This window comes from Moschus berezovskii, chromosome 15, assembly GCF_049115385.1.
Source record: "Moschus berezovskii isolate FMDL1 chromosome 15, NW_MosBer_1.0, whole genome shotgun sequence".
NCBI lineage: Eukaryota > Metazoa > Chordata > Mammalia > Artiodactyla > Moschidae > Moschus > Moschus berezovskii.
In genome coordinates, this window is record NC_142474.1 from 75,133,544 (window position 1) to 75,154,276 (window position 20,733).

Consider the following 20,733-nt stretch of genomic DNA (forward strand, 5'->3'; position numbering starts at 1 on the left):
TAAGTCTACATTTTAGAAGGGGAGACTATATTTATTAATAGTTAGGTTTTAGATCTATGAATTCATCACAAAGCTGTTTAATTCAAACTATGCTGTGAATTTCCGGCAGGTAACCCAAAAGGCTGAAATGAGAATAGGCCAGATGCTACATTTCTAAGAAACTCGTAAAATGTGTCTGGTACTCACAAATTAACAAGGCTTACACCTGACTTCACTGGACTCAAACTTTTAAAAACACAAAAACAAGTTTACAGCAGATATGTAATTGTAATGATTTGATCTCCAAATATAAAAACTCATTAAAATAGCAGAATTTTAACAGTCCATGGAATTCTCCAGGCCAGAATACTGAAGTGGATAGCCTTTCCCTTCTCCAGATGATCTTCCCAACTGAGGGATCGAACCCAGGTCTCCATCACTGCGGGCTGATTCTTTACCAGCTGAGCCACAAGGGAAACCCAAGGATACTGGAGTGAGTAGCCTTTCCCTTCTCCAGTGGATCTTCCTGACCCAGGAATGGAACCAGGGGATTCTTTATCAACTGAGCTATCAGGGAAGCCCATATAATAGCCCAAATCATCAACTAATAATGATAACTGTTAGTCCCTCAGTCGTGGCCGACTGTTTGAATTAGCCTGCCAAGCTAATTTATCTAAGGAATTCTCCAGACAAGAATACTGGAGTGAGTAGCCATTCCCTCCTCCAGGGGATCTTCCTGGTCCAGGGATCAAACCCGGGTCTCCTGCCTTGCAGGCAGATTATTTACTGTCTGAGCCACCAGGGAAGCCCAATAATGGTAACTGTCCATCTCTAAATAGGAGATAGGCATTAGTGGTTTTGGTTTAAATGCTTAAAATGGCGGAGGCTTAAGGACTCACAGCGTGTAGCAGAAATCTCTCTCCATGGCTTTGTCAACACATAGATATTAACTGACACCATTCATTTTGTTGTCCATGTAACTGGTAATTCATTATTTTGTGATTGTTAGACTCACAGCTATTACAGAGAAGGAAAAGCTATATTTCCACATTTACTATCTTTTTCTTTCCTGTGAAAGGATGCAACAGGTAGAAATTAAATGTAGATAGGAAAAAATTACTTATACAGTTTGAAAATTGTCAAATTTGAGACTTAAATCATAAAAACCCAACTTTTCTCAATTTACATATATTACACAGTTATTTTTAAACTATAAATACAAATTTATTGTATTTTTTCAGAAGTCTAGTCTCTATCTCCCTCTTTTGAAAAATTGTATCACTATAATTTTTTCATTATTATTCATTCCATTATTGATTCATTATTTCATTATTATTTAACTTTCATCATTAACAACTAATGAATGTAGATGGTGAAGGAATTAGAAATTCACCATCTGGAACTCTTAATAAAATATCTTGTTCAGGTAAGATCATCACAGATATTAAAACCCCAAAGTGTCGCCCCACAGATTACCTGCCAGCTATAAAGTGTGGCCTTTTCTTTATAATTGAGATGTGTAGTGTCATCACCCTAACCATGTGCTCAAACTCAGCACCACTAATAGTGGCAGGACGCGTCTTCTGATGGGACACAACATAAAGTCACAGGATCACTCTTCCATAAGTGTTAACTCAAATCACCCCTTTAGACAGAGGTTCAAATTTGCAGAAAATGCAAGAGCAAGTTAAATGTCACCATAAGGAAACATCTCGGAAAATCCCTAGCTTGTTCTCTTCAGAATAACAACGGCATGGAAAAACGGAATGTTCTAGATTGATAGAGACTATAAACACTTAACAACGAAATGTAACTGGTGAACCTTGACTGGATCCTGGTTTAAAAAACGAAAAAAAGACATGGAAAATAATTAAGGACACATTAATATGCTAAAATATTGAAGGGTGAAGTCTCATGATGTTTGCAACTTATATTCAAATGACTTAGCAAAAAAATCATAAAAATATATACACACATCTGTATGTGTAAATATGAATACACAAACAGATACATATATGCTAAAATATTGTTTGTTGATTTCAGGTAGTCGGTTTACAGTAATCAATATTCTAGTCTTTCAACTTTTCTGCATGTGTGGAAAAAATTCAAATTAAAAGCAACAAACTTTTGTATTTAATGTTCAACATTTACAGTACCTGGTTCTTGAATGACATCTACCTTCCCCACACTGATCTGAAGTATTTCACCATTCTTTGCAAATGTCTCCCATTCTGAATCAGTCTGCTGACAGGATGGACACCAAGGGGCATAACTATAAAAGAATAATAGCTGTTCAATACACATAAAAATATCAATAAAACAAAATAGAGAAATAGAGTATTTAAACTGACAAAATAAATTCTTAACTAAAAGGAGGCACAGAAGCAAGTTTTTCCAAAGTTACTTGATACAGAAGTATATTTCCCCCTCGAATTTAATGTTATGAATATCAACTTCCTAGGGAAAAATTCACCAAGTTTAAGATTTTTCACAATTATTATACTTAAAATACTTTATTTCAATGTTATTGCTATAATCAACCCAAATTTTATCACTTTACATATACTTTTTGATATCTGAGGGTGAACACTGCTTTGAAAGTGCTACTAAAGAAGGATAATTTTCAAAAGGGTACCCGTAAACTAGCTAAACCGGTTTCAAATCCATCAAAGATATAAATGTGATGAGCAAAGAAGACCAGACTTGTTACTGGTGGGTCCCCAGAAAGTGAGTCACATCCAAACCTCTGTGGCAGTTCTGAAAAGCATTTTGAGAAAGAAAGTATAAGGCATCTGGTCCCATCACTTCATGGGAAATAGATGGAAAAACGGTGGAAACAGTGTCAGACTTTATTTTTTGGGCTCCAAAATCACTGCAGATGCTGATTGCAGCCATGAAATTAAAAGACGCTTACTCCTTGGAAGGAAAGTTATGACCAACCTTGATAGTATATTAAAAAGCAGAGACATTACTTTGCCAACCAAGGTCCGTCTAGTCAAGGCTATGGTTTTTCCCGTGGTCATGTATGGATCTGAGAGTTGGACTGTGAAGAAAGCTGATCGCCGAAGAATCGATGCTTTTGAACTGTGGTCTTGGAGAAGACTCTTGAAAGCCCCTTGGACTGCAAGGAGATCCAACCAATCCATTCTAAAGGAGATCAATCCTGGGTGTTCATTGGAAGGACTGATGCTAAAGCTGAAACTGCAATACTTTGGCCACCTCATGCGACGAGTTGACTCACTGGATAAGACTCTGATGCTGGGAAAGGTTGGGGGCGGGAGGAGAAGGGGACGACAGAGAATGAGATGGCTGGATGGCATCACCGACTCTGTGGACAAGAGTTTGAGTGAACTCCGGGAGTTGGTGATGGACAGGGAGGCCTGGCATGCTGTGATTCATGGGGTTGTGGACAGTAGGACACGACTGAGCGACTGAACTGAACTGAACTGATAGCTAAATCAACTCTGACACTAAAGAGTTAGAAAAACACATGTCTTTAATTAGAACTCTGCTATTTACATTTATTTTTTTCATTCAATAAACATGAACTGAGCACCACCTTAGAAGCTGAGGCTACAACTCTGGACAAGACTAATGCATCTCCTCTCCTCATGGATTTTACAGCCCAAAGAGGTAATTAGAATCCAAGAGGCAAATGTGAGTACAGAATAGATGCTGTAGAGACCCTCAGAAGCTGGGTGATCTCAGAAGGGACCAAAGAAAAAGAACATCTGTGCTAAAGTAGGAGTTAACAGCCAGAGAGGGACCAGAAATGTCCTCATCTAAGCAGAGAAAACAATATATCTGAAGGTGCAGAGAAATGAGCATTTAAGAGTTGTGTAAGGGGTCAGCACTCTATTTGAAGCTCTTTGGTTAGCCCTAAGAAGGTAAGAGAATTATGATCAGATTTACATTTTGTAAAACTCACCCAGCAGTTCTGTGGATAATGGATCAGGGAAGAATAAGATGGAAGCAAAGAGAAGAGAAAGAAGGCCAGCCCTGTCTAGTTCCATCTTTTAAAAAAGACTAGTATAGCCAAGTCCAAGATCATTCTAAAAAGTCACTAATCATGCTATTACAGCTCACTGTCCAAGCACTCATGTCCAGATGACAGGGACCAGAGAACATAGTCCAAGAACAATCCGCTGACATGACATCTTTGAACGTGGATTTTTCTATAAACACTTTATCCCTACATTTCCAAGGCAAAATATTCCTGGTATACAGTAAGTGCTCAATAAATGTTTACAGAATAAATAAATGAGCCAAATTTAAAGAAAGTTATATTCTTCATCTGAGAAAATTTGTTATTTTCTCCATATTTTCTAAATATCCAAATGGCAGACTGGACGGGGGGAAACAATTGGTAAACTCTAGGGTGAAAAGGAACATTTTATTATTAAGTCCATTTCAAGAGGCATTTCAATATATTGGATAAGAATTATGCTGGAGGAATCAGAAAGACCAACTACAAATTAACCATGTGACTGTGAGCAAGTTCATAATCCCTCCATGCCTCAGCTTTCTCAAATGTTAAATGAGATAGTAACAGCAGCTACCTTAGAAGGTTATTTAGAGATTAGATGATGCATGTAAAGCAGACACATATGAAGAAAATCATTAGCGTAAATGACATCTGTAATAAACGGTTTGGTTTCAGAGACATATTTATGGTGCATTAGCTAGCTCATCCGAACCTTACAATAGAAGAAGAAAGAGAAAACAATAGAATGGGAAAGACTACAGATCTCTTCAAGAAAATTAGAGACACCAACAAAACATTTCATGAAAGATGGGCTCCACAAAGGACAGAAATGGTAGGCACCTAACAGAAGCAGAAGATATTAAGAAGAGGGGGCAAGAACACACAGAAGAACTGTACAAAAGAGTACATGACCCAGATAACCATGATGGTGTGATCACTCTCCTAGAGCCAAACATCCTAGAATGTGAAGTCAACTGGGTCTTAGGAAGCATCACTATGAACAAAGTTAGTGGAGGTGATGGAATTCCAGCAGAGCTATTTCAAATCCTAAAAGATGATCCTGTGGAAGTGCTGCTATCAATATGCCAGCAAACTTGGAAAACTCAGCAGTGACCACTGAACTGGAAAAGGTCAGTTTTCATTCCAATCCCAAAGAAAGGCAACACCAAAGAATGCTTGAACTACCACACAATTGCACTCATCTCACACGCTAGCAAAGTAATGCTCAAAATTCTTCAAGCCAGTCTTCAACAGTACATTAACTGTGAACTTCCAGACATTCAAGCTGGATTTAGAAAAGGCAGAGGGACCAGAGATCAAATTGCCAACATCCACTGGATCACAGAAAAAGCAAGAGAGTTCAAGAAAAACATCTACTTCTGCTTTATTGATTACACCAAAGCCTTTGACTGTGTAGATCGCAACAAACCATGGAAAATTCTTAAAGATATGGGAATACCAGACTACCTGAACTGCCTCCTGAGAAATCTGTATGGAGGTCAAGAAACAACAGTTAGAACCAGACATAGAACAACAGACTGGTTCCAAATTGGGAAGGGAGTACGTTAAGGCTATATATTGTCACCCTGCTTGTTTAACTGATATGCAGAGTACATCATGCGAACTGCCAGGCTGGATGAAGCACAAGCTGGAATCAAGATTGCCAGGAGAAATATCAATAACCTCAGATACACAGATGATACCACCCTTATGACAGAAAACAAAGAACTAAAGAGCATCTCGATAAAAGTGAAAGAGACGAGGGAAAAAGTTGGCTGAAAACTCAACATTCAAAAAACTAAAATCATGTCATGTGGTCTCATCACTTCATGGCAAGTGGATGGGGAAACAAGGGAAACAAAGACAGACTTTATTTTGGGGGGCTCCAATCACTGTAGATGGTGGCTGCAGCCATGAAATTAGAAGATGCTTACTCCATGGAAGAAAAGCTATGACCAACCTAGACAGCATATTAAAAAGCAGAGACATTGCTTTGCCAACTAAGATGCATCTAGTCAAAGTTATGGTTTTTCCAGTGGTCATGTATGAATGTGAGAGTTGGACCATAAAGAAAGCTGTGCGCCGAAGAATTGATGCTTTTGAACTGTGGTGTTAGAGAAGACTCTTGAGCAGCCCTCGGACTGCAAGGAGATCCAACCAGTCAATCCTAAAGGAAATCAGTCCTGAATATTCATTGGAAGGATTGATGCTGAAGCTAAAACTCCATTACTCTGGCCACCTGATGTGAAGAGCTGACTCATTTGAAAAGACCCTGATGCTGGGAAAGATTGAAAGCGGGAGGATAAGGGGACAACAGAGGATGAGATGGTTTGATGGCATCACTGATTGCATGGACTTGAGTTTGAGCAAGCTCCGGGAGTTGGTGATGGACAGGGAAGCCTGGCGTGGTGCAGTCCATGCAGTTGCAAAGGGTCGGACACGACTAAATGACTGAACTGAACTATAAGTAAAATACCTCCAGGGCCCAAATGAATACAAAGAAGGAAAAGCACATGATCGCAGTGATGTTTCTCTTTTCTCTCCCTCTCCCCGCTCCCCTCTTCCGTGTCTCTTCCTCCTTCCCACCCTCCCTTCCTCTCCCTCATTATGCACAGATACATGACTAATTACAACAGACTGAACACATTTATATTAAAAAAGTGCTCATAGTGGCAGTCTTCTAAGAACTATAATAGAGTTGGCCTGCTCTAATTTTGTCTTTTATATATAAATTAATCCTTTGATTTAAAAATTTCCTGAACCCTGTATAAGAGACTGCAAAAGAGACATAGGCATTTAGAACAGTCTTTGGGACTCTGTGGGAGAGGGTGAAGGTGGAATGATTGGAGAGAATGGAATTGTAGCATGTATATTATCATAAGTGACCAGTCCAGGTTCGACGCATAAATTTTCCTCTGTTCAAAAAAAAAAAAAAAAATTTCAATTCAATTTGGTTCAACAGTTATTTGTTGTGCCCCTACACTGTGGGTTGTGCTATGGTTCAAAGCTCCATGGGACATCATCTGACCTGTCTGAAAATTCTTACTCTAGTTAAGGAGACTGAAAACCACTCTGCAGCTGATTGTAAAAACAGTTTAAATAAAGTATGGAAGTCTGGAGGAAGAACTGATAAAAGAACTGATAAAGGTAACTTCGTTTTAGAGTTAAGCCTTGAAGATAGAGTGAGAATTCATCATTCCAAAAAGGTGAAAGACAATCAGGCATGGAGGTATTTATTCCCCCTTTTACTTATGTACTTAACCATTTACTTATATCAATATAGATCATGGATATTTATTTTATATTTTGTGCTATAACCCATACCTTTTTTTGTGTTTGTGGATGTGCTTTCTCTGCTCAATAAAATGTTATAACTTTAAAAAAAAAAAAAAATTTCCAAGAGGAATTAGTACCTTTATAGTCATGGAAACTGTAAAAGAGTATTTTTAAACTTTTTGAAGGTGACAGTGGCATGTAAAAGTAGTACGCTTCATAAAGACATCTGAAGTATTATATATTCCAGAAAGCAAAATATTGCTAAATCCATGAACTTAGGTGTCAGTCTAATGTTTTTAACCATTGCTGGGAAACAGAATTCAACAGCAAGCTTTTGTTCTCTATACTGGTATTCACGTACAAATCACACGTGTACATCTGCTACATGTAAGGTGGTTGAAGACTCTTGAGTCTCTAACTGCATGAACTCACTGAATTTTGTATGAGATTTCACTAAGCATACTAAACATTTCAAGAGAGAGAAATATATTTTCTAGAAATAAATTCCATGAAAATAATTTTTATTCCCCAATAATGGTCAATTTTTCTTTTGTCTTAAACTTTACCAGTGTTTCCCAGTACATTCTCGTTTCTTATCCTTGCAGACATGAGATGAACCATGACAGGTACAGTTAATTTTCACTTAGAACTTTACTTTGACCAACATACTCAGAAGAATCTGTCACAATGAAGACAACATCGGTATACTAGGTTCATCTTTGTATGACTTACTATATAAAACCAAATCACAATGTCAACAAATAATGCCTTAACTACAAGTGCTATTCTTCTTTCTGGAAAGTCAGGATAAACTCTTATTAGCCAAGAGTTGAAAGTATGATGCTCAATTCTCTTTCTCAGAAGATCATTTCTAAGACATGCTATCATAAAATGTAGAGGTAAAATAAAATTTGACAGCTCTGTGAAAACCATGACACCTGCTAGAGAAATTTAATAATTTCACTAGAATTAATACTCCACGAAGGCAACAACTGGTGCCTTGCCTGTAACCTAGAACAGAGCCTGGCACATTCCAGGTCACAACAAATATGTATTATGTCAATGAACAAAGGGGAGATGACAGTGAGTATCCTTGGGTACCAAGGATACCAGGAAACCACTGTTCCTTCAGTGATACACTAGCTCTTGATTAAAATACATTATTTGTTCATTCATTGAGTCAAAGTATTTACTGAACACCTAGAATTTGACAGTTATTAAGGTTTTGTAGATAAACAGGAAGAACAACTTTGTTCCTCTACTTAAAAGCTTATCATCTATAGGAGGAATAAGACAAAAATCAAGTATAAAACATATAAATTAATTTATGAATTGGGAAATAAGGCCACAATAGATACAAACAAGGCACAGTGAGAAAGAAGTTTCCTGTTGGTTGGGGTACAGGGAAGGCAGGCACCTGTCTGAATGGTGAGGTGTCAGAAATGAGCTCAAAGCAATGCTCTTCATTTGCAGAATTTAGAGAGATGGTAAATCCATAAGGACATCTTTTTGGGGTGTTAGTTTTAAAAGGTCTTGTAGGTCTTCATAGAACCGTTCAACTTCGGCTTCTTCAGCATTACTGGTTGGGGCATAGACTTGGATTACTGTAATATTGAATGGTTTGCCTTGGAAACGAACAGAAATCAGTCTGTTGTTTTTAAGATTGCATCCAAGTACTGCATTTCGGACTCTTCTGTTGACCATGATGGCTACTCCATTTCTTCTAAGGGATTCCTGCCCGCAGTAGTAGATATAATGGTCATCTGAGTGAAATTCACCCATTCTAGTCCATTTTAGTTCTCTAATTCCTAGAATGTCGACGTTCACTCTTGTCATCTCCTGTTTGACCACTTCCAATTTGCCTTGATTCATGGACCTAACATTCCAGGTTCCTATGCAATATTGCTCCTTACAGCATCGGACCTTGCTTCTATCACCAGTCACATCCACAACTGGGTATTTGTTTTCCTTTGGCTCCATCCCTTCAATTCTTTCTGGAGTTATTTCTCCACTGATCTCCAGTAGCATACTGGGCACCTACTGACCTGGGAGTTCGTCTTTCAGTATCCTATCATTTTGCCTTTTGATACTGTTCCTGAGGTTCTCAAGGCAAGTATACTGAAGTGGTTTGCCATTCCCTTCTCCAATGGACCAGATTCTGTCATTATAGGGGACTGGAATGCAAAAGTAGGAAGTCAAGAAACACCTGGAGTAACAGGCAAATTTGGCCTTGAAGCATGAAATGAAGCAGGGCAAAGGCTAATAGAGTTTTGCCAAGAGAACGCACTGGTCATAGCAAACACCCTCTTCCAACAACACAAGAGAAGAATCTATACGTGGATATCACCAGATGGTCAACACCAAAATCAGATTGATGATTATATTCTTTGCAGCCAAAGATGGAGAGGCTCTATACAGTTAGCAAAACAAGACCAGGAGCTGACTGTGGCTCAGATCAAGAACTCCTTATTGCCAAATTCAGACTTAAATTGAAGAAAGTAGGGGAAACCACTAGACCATTCAGATATGACCTAAATCAAATCCCTTATGATTATACAGTGGAAATAAGAAATAGATTTAAAGGACTAGATCTGATAGATAGAGTGCCTGATGAAATCTGGACGGAGGTTCGTGACACTGTACAGGAGACAGGGACCAAGACCATCCCCATGGAAAAGAAATGCAAAAAAGCAAAATGGCTGTCTGAGGAGGCCTTACAAATAGCTGTGAAAAGAAGAGGAAGTGTAAAGCAAAGGAGAAAAGGAAAGATACAAGCATCTGAATGCAGAGTTCCAAAGAATAGCAAGGAGTGATAAGAAAGCCTTCCTTAGCGATCAATGCAAAGAAATAGAGGAAAACAACAGAATAGGAAAAACAAGAGATCTTTTCAAGAAAATTAGAGATATCAAGGGAACATTTCATGAAAAGATGGGCTCGATAAAGGACAGAAATGGTATGGACCTAAGAGAAGCAGAAGATATAAAGCAGAGGTGGCAAGAATACACAGAAGAACTGTTCAAAAAAGAACTTCAGGATGTGAGGGCGATCTGGTTGCGACATCTGTCACCCCATTGATCACCAGGGTTGATTCGGCTGATCTGGCTGGCTAGGCGGGTGTCCCCTTCCTCCCTCACCGCTCCATGTGCGTCCCTCCCGAAGCTGCGCGCTCGGTCGAAGAGGACGACCATCCCCGCTAGAGGAGGACCGGTCTTCGGTCAAGGGTATACGAGTAGCTGCGCTCCCCTGCTAGAACCTCCAAACAAGCTCTCAAAAAAGATCTTCACGACGAAGATAATCACGATGGCGTGATCTCTCACATGGAGCCAGACATCTTGGAATGAGAGGTCAAGTGGACCTTAGAGAGCATCACTACGAACAAAGGTAGTGGAGGTGATAGAATTCCAATTGAGCTGTTTCAAATCCTGAAAGCTGATGCTGTGAAAGTGCTGCACTCAATATGCCAGAAAATTTGGAAAACTCAGCAGTGGCCACAGGACTGGAAAAGGTCAGTCTTCATTCCAATCCCAAAGAAAGGGAATGCAAAGAATGCTCAAACTACCGCACAATTGCACTCATCTCACACGCTAGTAAAGTCATGCTCAAAATTCTCCAAGCCAGGCTTCAGCAATATGTGAACCGTGATCTTCCAGATGTTCAAGCAGGTTTTAGAAAAAGCAGAGGCACCAGAGATCAAATTGCCAACATCTGCCGGATCATGGAAAAAGCAAGAGAGTTCCAGAAAAACATCTATTTCTGCTTCATTGACTATGCCAAAGTCTTTGACTGTGTGGATCACAATAAACTGTGGAACATTCTGAAAGAGATGGGAATCCCAGACCACCTGACCTGCCTCTTGAGAAACCTGTATGCAGATCAGGAAGCAACAGTTAGAACTGGACATGGAACAACAGACTGGTTCCAAATAGGAAAAGGAGTACGTCAAGGTTGTATATTGTTACCCTGCTTATTTAACTTATATGCAGAGTACATCATGAGGAACGCTGGGCTGGAAGAAGCACAAGCTGGAATCAAGATTGCTGGGAGAAATATCAATAACCTCAGATATGGAGATGACACCACCCTTATGGCAGAAAGTGAAGAGGAACTAAAAAGCCTCTTGATGAAAGTGAAAGAGGATAGTGAAAAGGTTAGCTTGAAGTTCAAGATTCAGAATACGAAGGTCATGGCATCTGGTCCCGTCACTTCATGGGAAATAGATGGGGAAACAGTGGAAACAGTGTCAGACTTTACTTTTTGGGGCTCCAAAATCACTGCAGATGCTGACTGCAGCCAGGAAATGAAAAGACGCTTACTCCTTGGAAGGAAGGTTATGACCAACCTAGACAGCATATTAAAAAGCAGAGACATTATTTTGCCAACCAAGGTCTATCTAGTCAAGGCGCTGGTTTTTCCCATGGTCATGTATGGATGTGAGAGTTGGACTGTGAAGAAAGCTGATCGCCGAAGAATCGATGCCTTTGAACTGTGGTGTTGGAGAAGACTCTTGAGAGTCCCTTGGACTGTAAGGAGATCCAACCAGTCCATTCTAAAGGAGATCAATCCTGGGTGTTCATTGGAAGGACTGATGGTAAAGCTGAAACTGCAATACTTTGGCCACCTCATGCGACGAGTTGACTCACTGGATAAGACTCTGATGCTGGGAAAGGTTGGGGGCAGGAGGAGATGGGAAGACAGAGAATGAGATGGCTGGATGGCATCACCGACTCGATGGACATTAGTTTGAGTGAACTCCGGGAGTTGGTGATGGACAGGGAGGCCTGGCATGCTGTGATTCATGGGGTCGCAGAGTCGGACACGACTGAGCGACTGAACTGAACTGAACTGAAATCCATAGGTGGGCCTCTGAATCCTTTAGGGAAAAGGCCCCTTACATGGGTCGGGTACTGAGAGTCTAAGAACAAGTCAGCCAGGCTCTGTGCCTTCCTCCAGGTTTCCCCATGGCATAGCTACTCTCCTCAGCTTGTACCAGGGATTGTAAAGCTCAGGCCAGCATTCTAGTCCTGGCCATACCCACCACTTATTAAAGATACGGCTTAAAGCTTTACCCTTCCCAGTTTCAGTTCCTCTAGTTAATGAGGATGAGAATAATGATTCTGCACCAGATTACTGTAATGCTCAAATTCTGAGACAGGCATTCTGAACACGTGATGTGAGCAGTGCAACTGTTTACTGTGACTGGAATGACGACGCTGACAATGGCTGTGATGTGGGAACAATCTGAAGTCAAAGAGCGAGACTTCTATGTTAGCCGACAAGCTCCTCTCTGGCATGTTTATTCATACAGTACCCAGGGCAGTGGTTTCTAATCAGAAGCATTTAGAAGTGTACATAGGGGATGGACTAAAAGTTTGCTGATGTCACATGACTGCTAGCATGTCATGGGATACCAGGAGTACCAAAGGTTTTGCAGTGTGTGAGCCATCCTCACATATCAAACAGCTGTGCAAGCCAAAATGTCAATAGTACCTGGTGAGAACTGCTGAGGAACACTAAAAGGAAGCAGCCATTAAAAATTTGCTAAACAAGTGCTACCTATGCTACTTATCTCCTCCACACACAGTAGACTGCCAGTCTCCAGAAACTGAGAAATGTAATTCATTCATCTTCAGGTTCTCAAGTCCCCAATTTTGAATCTAACACATAACAAGCATCTCTTACACATTCAATCAACAAATCATGACAATCGATGAAACTGCAAGAAATTATAACTATCTAACATGGGTAAGTTAAGGCAATGATGTTCTGTCCAAGTATAAGAAGGATACTGGAGAACCAATGGTAAATCCAAGAGATCCTACGGAAATAAATCAGGGTTTCCTCCATCACCAGACTCACTAGTTTCCATTCTGAAACACGATCATAAATTAATTTAACCCAAAGACTCATTTTTCCTCTGGATATCTGTTTAAAGTATATGGGCCAAAATTAACCTTTATGGATATCTATTGATGTCTTTGGGGAAAAAAGCCACCAGAAGAGTATACAAAATTGTATTATATTGCATACTTTCGTTACTTTAAAAGATTGCATACTTTCGTATTCTCAAGAACTTCTATGATGGGGGCCAAGCAAGTGTTTAAAATAGCAAAAGGTTACAAGACAACTGAATGAATAATAATATGAAACAATGGGAATAGAAAAAAGAAAACATCAGAAGGCCATTTAAAGATTAGATAATCTTCCCTAACCCAAGAAAGAACAAACTTTTCAAAAGAGGTTAAGAGAAGGCCAATATCACTGGTGAACATAGATGCAAAAATCCTTAACAAAATTCTAGCAATCAGAATCCAACAACACATTAAAAAGATCATACATCATGACCAAGTGGGTTTTTATCCCAGAAATGTGAGGATTCTTCAATATCCGCAAATCAACCAATGTAATACACCACATTAACAAAATGAAAAATAAAAACCATATGATTATCTCAATAGATGCAGAGAAAGCCTTTGACAAAATTCAACATCCATTTATGATAAAAACCCTCCAGAAGGCGGGAATAGAAGGAACACACCTCAACACAATAAAAGCTATATATGACAAACCCACAGCAAACATTATCCTCAATGGTGAAAAATTGGAATCATTTCCCCTAAAGTCAGGAACAAGACAAAGGTGCCCATACTCACCACTACTATTCAACATAGTTCTGGAAGTTTTGGCCACAGCAATCAGAGCAGAAAAAGACATAAAAGGAATCCAACTTGGAAAAGAAGAAGTAAAACTCTCATGCTTGCAGATGACATGATCCTCTACACAGAAAACCTTAAAGACTCTACCGGAAAATTACTACAGCTAATCAATGAATATAGTAAAGTTGCAGGATATAAAATCAACACAAAGAAATCCCTTGCATTCCTAAACACTAATAATGAGAAAATAGAAAGAGAAATTAAGGAAACAATTCCATTCACCGTTGCAACGAAAACAATAAAATACTTAGGAATATGTATACCTAAAGAAACAAAAGACCTATAAATAGAAAACTATGAAACACTGGTGAAGAAATCAAAGAGGACACTAATAGATGGAGAAATATACCGTGTTTGTGGATTGGAAGAATCAATATTGTGAAAATGAGTATACTACCCAAAGTAATCTATGGATTCAACACAATCCCTATCAAGCTACCAACGGTATTTTTCACAGAGGTAGAACAAATAATTTCACAATTTGTATGGAAATACAAAAAACCTCAAATAGCCAAAGCAATCTTGAGAAAGAAGAATGGAACTGGAGGAATCAACCTGCCGGACTTCAGGTTCTACTACAAAGCCACAGTCATCAAGAGAGTATGGTACTGGCGTAAAGAGAGAAATATAGATCAATGGAACAAAATAGAAAGCCCAGAGATAAATCCATGCACCTATGGACACCTTCTCTTTGACAAAGGAGGCAAGAATATTCAATGGAGAAAAGATAATCTCTTTAACAAGTGGTGCTGGGAAAACTGGTCAACCACTTGTAAAAGAATAAAACTAGAACACTTCCTAACACCATACACAAAAATAAACTCAAAATGTATTAAAAGATCTAAACTAAGACCAGAAACTATAAAACTCCTAGAGGAGAACATAGGCAAAACACTCTCCAACATAAATCACAGCAGGATCCTCCATGACCCACCTCCCAGAATATTGGAAATAAAAGCAAAAATAAACAAATGGGACCTAATTAAAATTAAAAGCTTCTGCACAACAAAGGAAACTATAAGCAAGGTGAAAAGACAGCCTTCAGAATAGGAGAAAATAATAGCAAATGAAGCAACTGATAAAGGATTAATCTCCAAAATATACAAGCAACTGCTGCAGCTCAATTCCAGAAAAATAAACGACCCAATCAAAAAATGGGCCAAAGAACAGACATTTCTCCAAAGAAGACATACAGATGGCTAACAAACACATGAAAAGATGCTCAACATCACTCATAATCAGAGAAAAGGAAATCAAAACCACAATGAGGTACCAGTTCACGCCAGTCAGAATGGCTGCTATCCAAAAGTCTACAAGCAATAAATGCTGGAGAGGGTGTGGAAAAAAGGGAACCCTCTTACACTGTTGGTGGGAATGCAAACTAGTACAGCCACTATGGAGAACAGTGTGGAGATTCCTTAAAAAACTGGAAATAGAACTGCCATATGACCCAGCAATCCCACTCCTGGGCATACACACAGAGGAAAACAGAATTGAAAGAGACACATGTACTCCAATGGTCACTGCAGCACTGTTTATAATAGCGAGGACATGGAAGCAACCTAGATGTCCATCAGCAGATGAATGGATAAGAAAGCTGTGGTACATATACACAATGGAGTATTACTCAGCCATTAAAAAGGATACATTTGAACCAGTTCTAATCAGGTGGATGAAACTGGAGCCTATTATACAGAGTGAAGTAAGCCAGAAAGAAAAACACCAACACAGTATACTAACACATATATATGGAATTTAGAAAGATGGTAACGATAACCCTGTATACGAGACAGCAAAAGAGACACAGATGTATAAAACAGTCTTTTGGACTCTGTGGGAGAGGGCGAGGATGGGATGATCTGGGAGAATGGCATTGAAACATGTATATTATCATATGTGAAACGAATCACCAGTCCAGGTTCGATGCATGACACAGGATGCTCGGGGCTGGTGCACAGGGATGGCCCAGAGGGATGGGATGGGGAGGGAGGTGGGAGGGGGGTTCACGATGAGGAACACATGTACACCCGGGTCGGAATCATGTCAATGTATGGCAAAGCCAATACAATATGTAAAGTAATTAGCCTCTAATTAAAATTTAAAAAAAGAAAGAAAGAAAAAAGAATCTAAGCTCTGTAAGGTCAAAAAAGCCAATACAATACTGTAATTAGCCTCCAATTAAAATTTAAAAGAAAAGAAAAAAAATAAAGAAAGCTGAGGGCCAAAAAAAAAAGAAATCTCCAGGAAGCTAGAGGGTGTACGTTGAAAGAATTAAGGGGTGGCGGGCAATTCACTCCGAGTTCACCTGTGTGCCTTTCCACATGTACTTTCAATAAACTATTTACTTTACACTGAAATATATATATATATATATAGAGAGAGAGAGAGAGAAGTAAGTGAAGGTGGGTAGTTCCGTGATGGGCCAAGATGAAGCCAGGACGAGTGGGGCTGCACCTGGGACTCGAAACAGATGAGTCAGCCGTAGGCTTGGTCAGCCCTGTGAAGCCAACAGGGACCCGTCTCTCAAGCTGTGACTGGAGGACTCGGGGAGCCCCAGCATGTGCTCAAACCCAGGTCACGAGGAGGGAAGCACAAGTGATGATGCTGCCCAGTAAGCCTGTCTCCCTTGGGCCAGAGGGAAGGTGATGCTACTTTTATTATGGAAAATGTAGTCTGTGGATATTGGGACAAGAACTTGGTCAGTGCATGGAGTGTGAAAAAGTAAGCAAAAACCATAATTACTTTCACCACAGTGCATATTCTAACCCATTTCCTCCCCATCATGTTTCAGCGCATATTTTTAAAGTTGGAATTATACTTCATGTGCATTTTGGTTTTCATTGTTCTTTGCTCTGTACTTTCCTGAATATTTTATTATAAAAATTTCCAAACATTCCCGAAATAAATAAATAAATAAACTCTTTACTTAAGATTAGTGAAACCTTTACCAGTTAAGCCACCAGGGAAGCCCTTAGTTGACCTCTGAACAGCAGAGTGAAATCTCATTAATTAAAGAGCCATAATCCACAGTACATGAGTACAGGGAGCCCCAATGCTTAAAAAATGGTAAGCTATGAAATTAATCATCTGAATAAAAATAGCTGGAGACAGTTTAAAGAAAAAAAAAAAGCACAGCAAGCCAATCATAGAGACACAGCAGAAACAGGAGTAAAATGTATAAAAGAATATATGAAAGTAAATACAAACAGAAAAACTGAAGGTACAAAAAGTCCACAGCATTAAAGGAAATGTTAATGTTAATGGAAAAATTTTTCAGGTTTTAAAAAAGGTTTCAGAACAGAAATGGTAAATTACTACAAATATAGTTTTAGTTGATATTTTTCTTTAACAGAGAAGTGCTTTTTTAAAAACTGAAAATTCAACTGCAAGGATACAAAAAATTGAGTGTTTGAAAGACAAAGGAAATACAACAAATTAAATTTTACAATAGGGGTTTTTTGGCTCTTGGAGAAAACAAACACTACTAAGTCCTTAAAAATAAATTATTGACACTGATCTAACCAGGAATTGTGTTATAGGAGCTTGGTATGAATTGGGACAGAAAAGGAAAAATTTCCAGAGAAGAGGTAGCATATAAACAAATGAACAAATGAAAAACTGTCATTCAAAGTAATGTTAAAATTTTAATACTGGGTTGGGCCATTCTGAACAAACTTTTTCGCCAGCCCAACATTATCACAAGCCTCCTAATTTTCTTCTTTAGAGAAATTAAATATATCACCGGTGGATACTTAACAACCTCCATTTATTATGACCAGTTTCATCTAAACAAAGTGATAACTTATTGGATGTTTGGAAAAATTCCTAGAAATTTATAGTAGGTCTATAATAGTACTGAAGATAAATTTTATTTTTTAAAGTGCTGAATTTTGTCAAAGGAGTATCACAAAGAGCCAAATTTTCTTCAGAATGAGCACACAGATTCTTGAATTTGGGTATACGTAATGGTTTAAAACCTCTTTCTTTTATAGCCTCACTTTGTATTGACCTATTCTGAAGTGAACTCAATGGAAAGAGAACTTCTAAAAAGATCTCAAGTGTCTATATAGCTTACTTCTGCTTACAAGTGTCATCCTGAATCAGAGCCCAAACATTCTCCATGTCCAATTCTATCTGGTGCATCTTGACCTGCATACAGATTTCTCAGGAGGCAGGTAAGGTGGTCTGGTATTCCCATCTCTTTAAGAATTTTCCATAGTTTGTTGTAATCCACATAGTCAAAGACTTTGGCATAGTCAATAAAGCAGAAATAGATGTTTTTCTGGAACTCTCTTGCTTTGATGAACCAACAGATGTTGGCAATTTGATCTCTGGTTCCTCTGTCTTTTCTAAACCCAGCTTGAACATCTGGAAGTTCATGGTTCATGTACTGTTGAAGCCTGGCTTGGAGAATTTTGAGCATTACTTTGCTAGCTTGTGAGATGAGTGCAACTGTGCGGTAGTTTGAGCATTCTTTGGCACTGCCTTTCTTTGTGATTGGAATGAAAATTGACCTTTTCCAGTCCAGTGGCCACTTCTTAGTTTTCCAAGTTTGCTGGCATATTGAGTGCAGCACTTCAACATCATCTTTTAGGATTTGAAATAGCTCAACTGGAATTCCATCACCTCCACTAGTTTTGTTTATAGTGATGCTTCTTAAGACCCTCTTGATTTCACATTCCAGGATGTCTGGTTCTAAGTGAGTGATCACACCATCGTGGTTATCTGGGCCATGAAGATCTTTTTTGTATAGTTCTTCTGTGTATTTTTGCCACCTCTTTTTAATATTTTCTGCTTCCGTTAGGTTCATATCGTTTCTGTCCTTTGTTGTGCCCATTTGTGCATGAAATATTCCCTTGGTATCTCTAATTTTCTTGAAGAGATCTCTAGTCATTCCCATCCTATTGTTTTCCTCTTTCTTTGCACTGATCACTGAGTAAAATTTTCTTATCTCTCCTTGCTATTCTTTGGAACTCTGCATTCAAAGGGGTGTATCTTTTCTTTTCTCTTTTGTCTTTCACTTCTCTTCTTTTCACAGCTATTTGTAAGGCCTCCTCAGACATACATTTTGCATTTCTTTTCCTGGGGGATGGTCTTGATCACTGTCTCCTGTATAATGTTACAAACCTCCATCCATAGTTCTTCAGGTACTGTGGCAAGAATCCCTTAGAAGAACTGGAGTATCCCTCATAGTCAACAAGAGAGTCCAAAATGCAGTACTTAGATGCAATCTCAAAAATGACAGAATGATCTCTGTTCATTTCCAAGGCAAACCAATCAATATCACAGTAATCCAAATCTATGCCCCGACAAGTAATGCTGAAGAAGCTGAACGGTTCTATGAAAACCTACAAGACCTTCTAGAACTAACACCCAAAAAAGATGTCCTTTTCATTACAGGGAACTGGAATACAAAAGTAGTAAGTCAAGAAATACATGGAGTAACGGGCAAATTTAGCCTTGGAGTACAGAATGAAGCAGGGCAAAGGCTAATAGAGTTTTGCCAAGAGAATGCACTGGTCACAGCAAACACCTTCTACCAACACAAGAGAAGACTCTACACATAGACATCACCAGATAGTCAATACAGAAATCAGATTGCTTATATTCTTTGCAGCCAAAGATAGAGAAGCTCTATACAGTCAGCAAAAACAAGACTGGGAGCTAACCGTGGCTCAGATCATGAACTCCTTAGTGCCAAATTCATACTTAAATTGAAGAAAGTGGGGAAAAACCACTAGACAATTCAGGTAGGACCTAAATCCAATCCGTTAGGATTTCTGTTCCCCTTCATCCCCTGGGTAAACCGCTTACCCACCCCGTCCGTAGAACACTTCCACCCAAAGCAGCAGAGAAGCCAGGCAGGGTGACGCCCTGCACCCAGGGCCCTCATGGGGCAGGCCAGACAAGCCTGCGCGGCGGGGAGGTTGGGCTCAGGCAGGCCAGGCAAGTTCCTGGCTGCGCGGGTCTGGGCCCAGGTAGAGACCAGGGGGCAGTGCTGGCGCGGGAGCGGCGCCTGCAAGGACCGTGCGGCGGGGAGCGGGCAGGCACACTCACAATTTCAGCATCCACTCGCCCTCCATCACCAGCGTCCAGTTGGAAGCTGTCATGGGCCGCACCAGGCTCCGCTCCGGCGGCCGCGCGGCCTGCTCCCGGTCGGTCTCCGCCTCCGCCACCGCCAGGACCCAGGCGGTCAGGAGCGCCGCGAACAGCGGGCCGCGGCGCCAGCCCGCCATACTGGAACGCGGAGCCAGGCTCCTCCCGAGGCTACGGAGAAGGGCGCAGCGGACCCGCCGACCCGGCCTTCCCAGGTGGTGCGCCGAGAGGCCGGCCCGCCGCCTCGCCGGGACCGCAGACGTGCCCTGCCCGCTGCGCCGGCGGCGGCCCGCCTCTTACAGGCCCGGGCCACCGAGGCCACGCCCCCTTCCGCCTAGACTCGCCGTTGCCCGGGGTGTCGGTTGCCTGGGCAACGGCCGTCCTTCCTTCCGGACAACAGTGTTGAAGAAAGCAGTGGCCCAATGTTGCATAATCAGTCTGACTGGCTAGTGCCAAGTAATGTGGTTTCTTTCTAAAGAGAAAAGTGGCCAGTAATTAAAATATGCATCCTCTCTTCAATGATAGCAAAAATAGCAACAGTGGACTGCAAGTAAACTGTTTTACTGTAATGAAAAAAGAAAGGATGCGTTAGGCATCCCTTACTGAAAAGGAGAGGAAATTTTAAGTACTCTTTGCATGTATACAATGAAGTAGCACTGCCTAATAGTAAATAATGAAACCAGA

At 40.1% G+C, this 20,733-nt stretch overlaps 1 protein-coding gene across 2 annotated transcripts in view; it reads right to left on the reverse strand.

The window, feature by feature from the left end:
* Nucleotides 1–20,351, reverse strand: part of TMX4 (thioredoxin related transmembrane protein 4) — a 67,485-nt gene extending 47,134 nt beyond the window's left edge. For both annotated transcript variants that reach the window (XM_088844292.1, XM_055426837.2), the window contains exons 1-2: nucleotides 20,011–20,351; nucleotides 2,136–2,251 (exon numbers count right to left, since the gene is read on the reverse strand). In XM_088844292.1, the coding sequence (XP_088700418.1) occupies nucleotides 2,136–2,251; nucleotides 20,011–20,189 (295 nt within the window). In that variant the 5' untranslated portion in view covers nucleotides 20,190–20,351. The remainder of the gene's footprint in view (nucleotides 1–2,135; nucleotides 2,252–20,010) is intronic.
* Nucleotides 20,352–20,733: the final 382 nt, after the last annotated feature.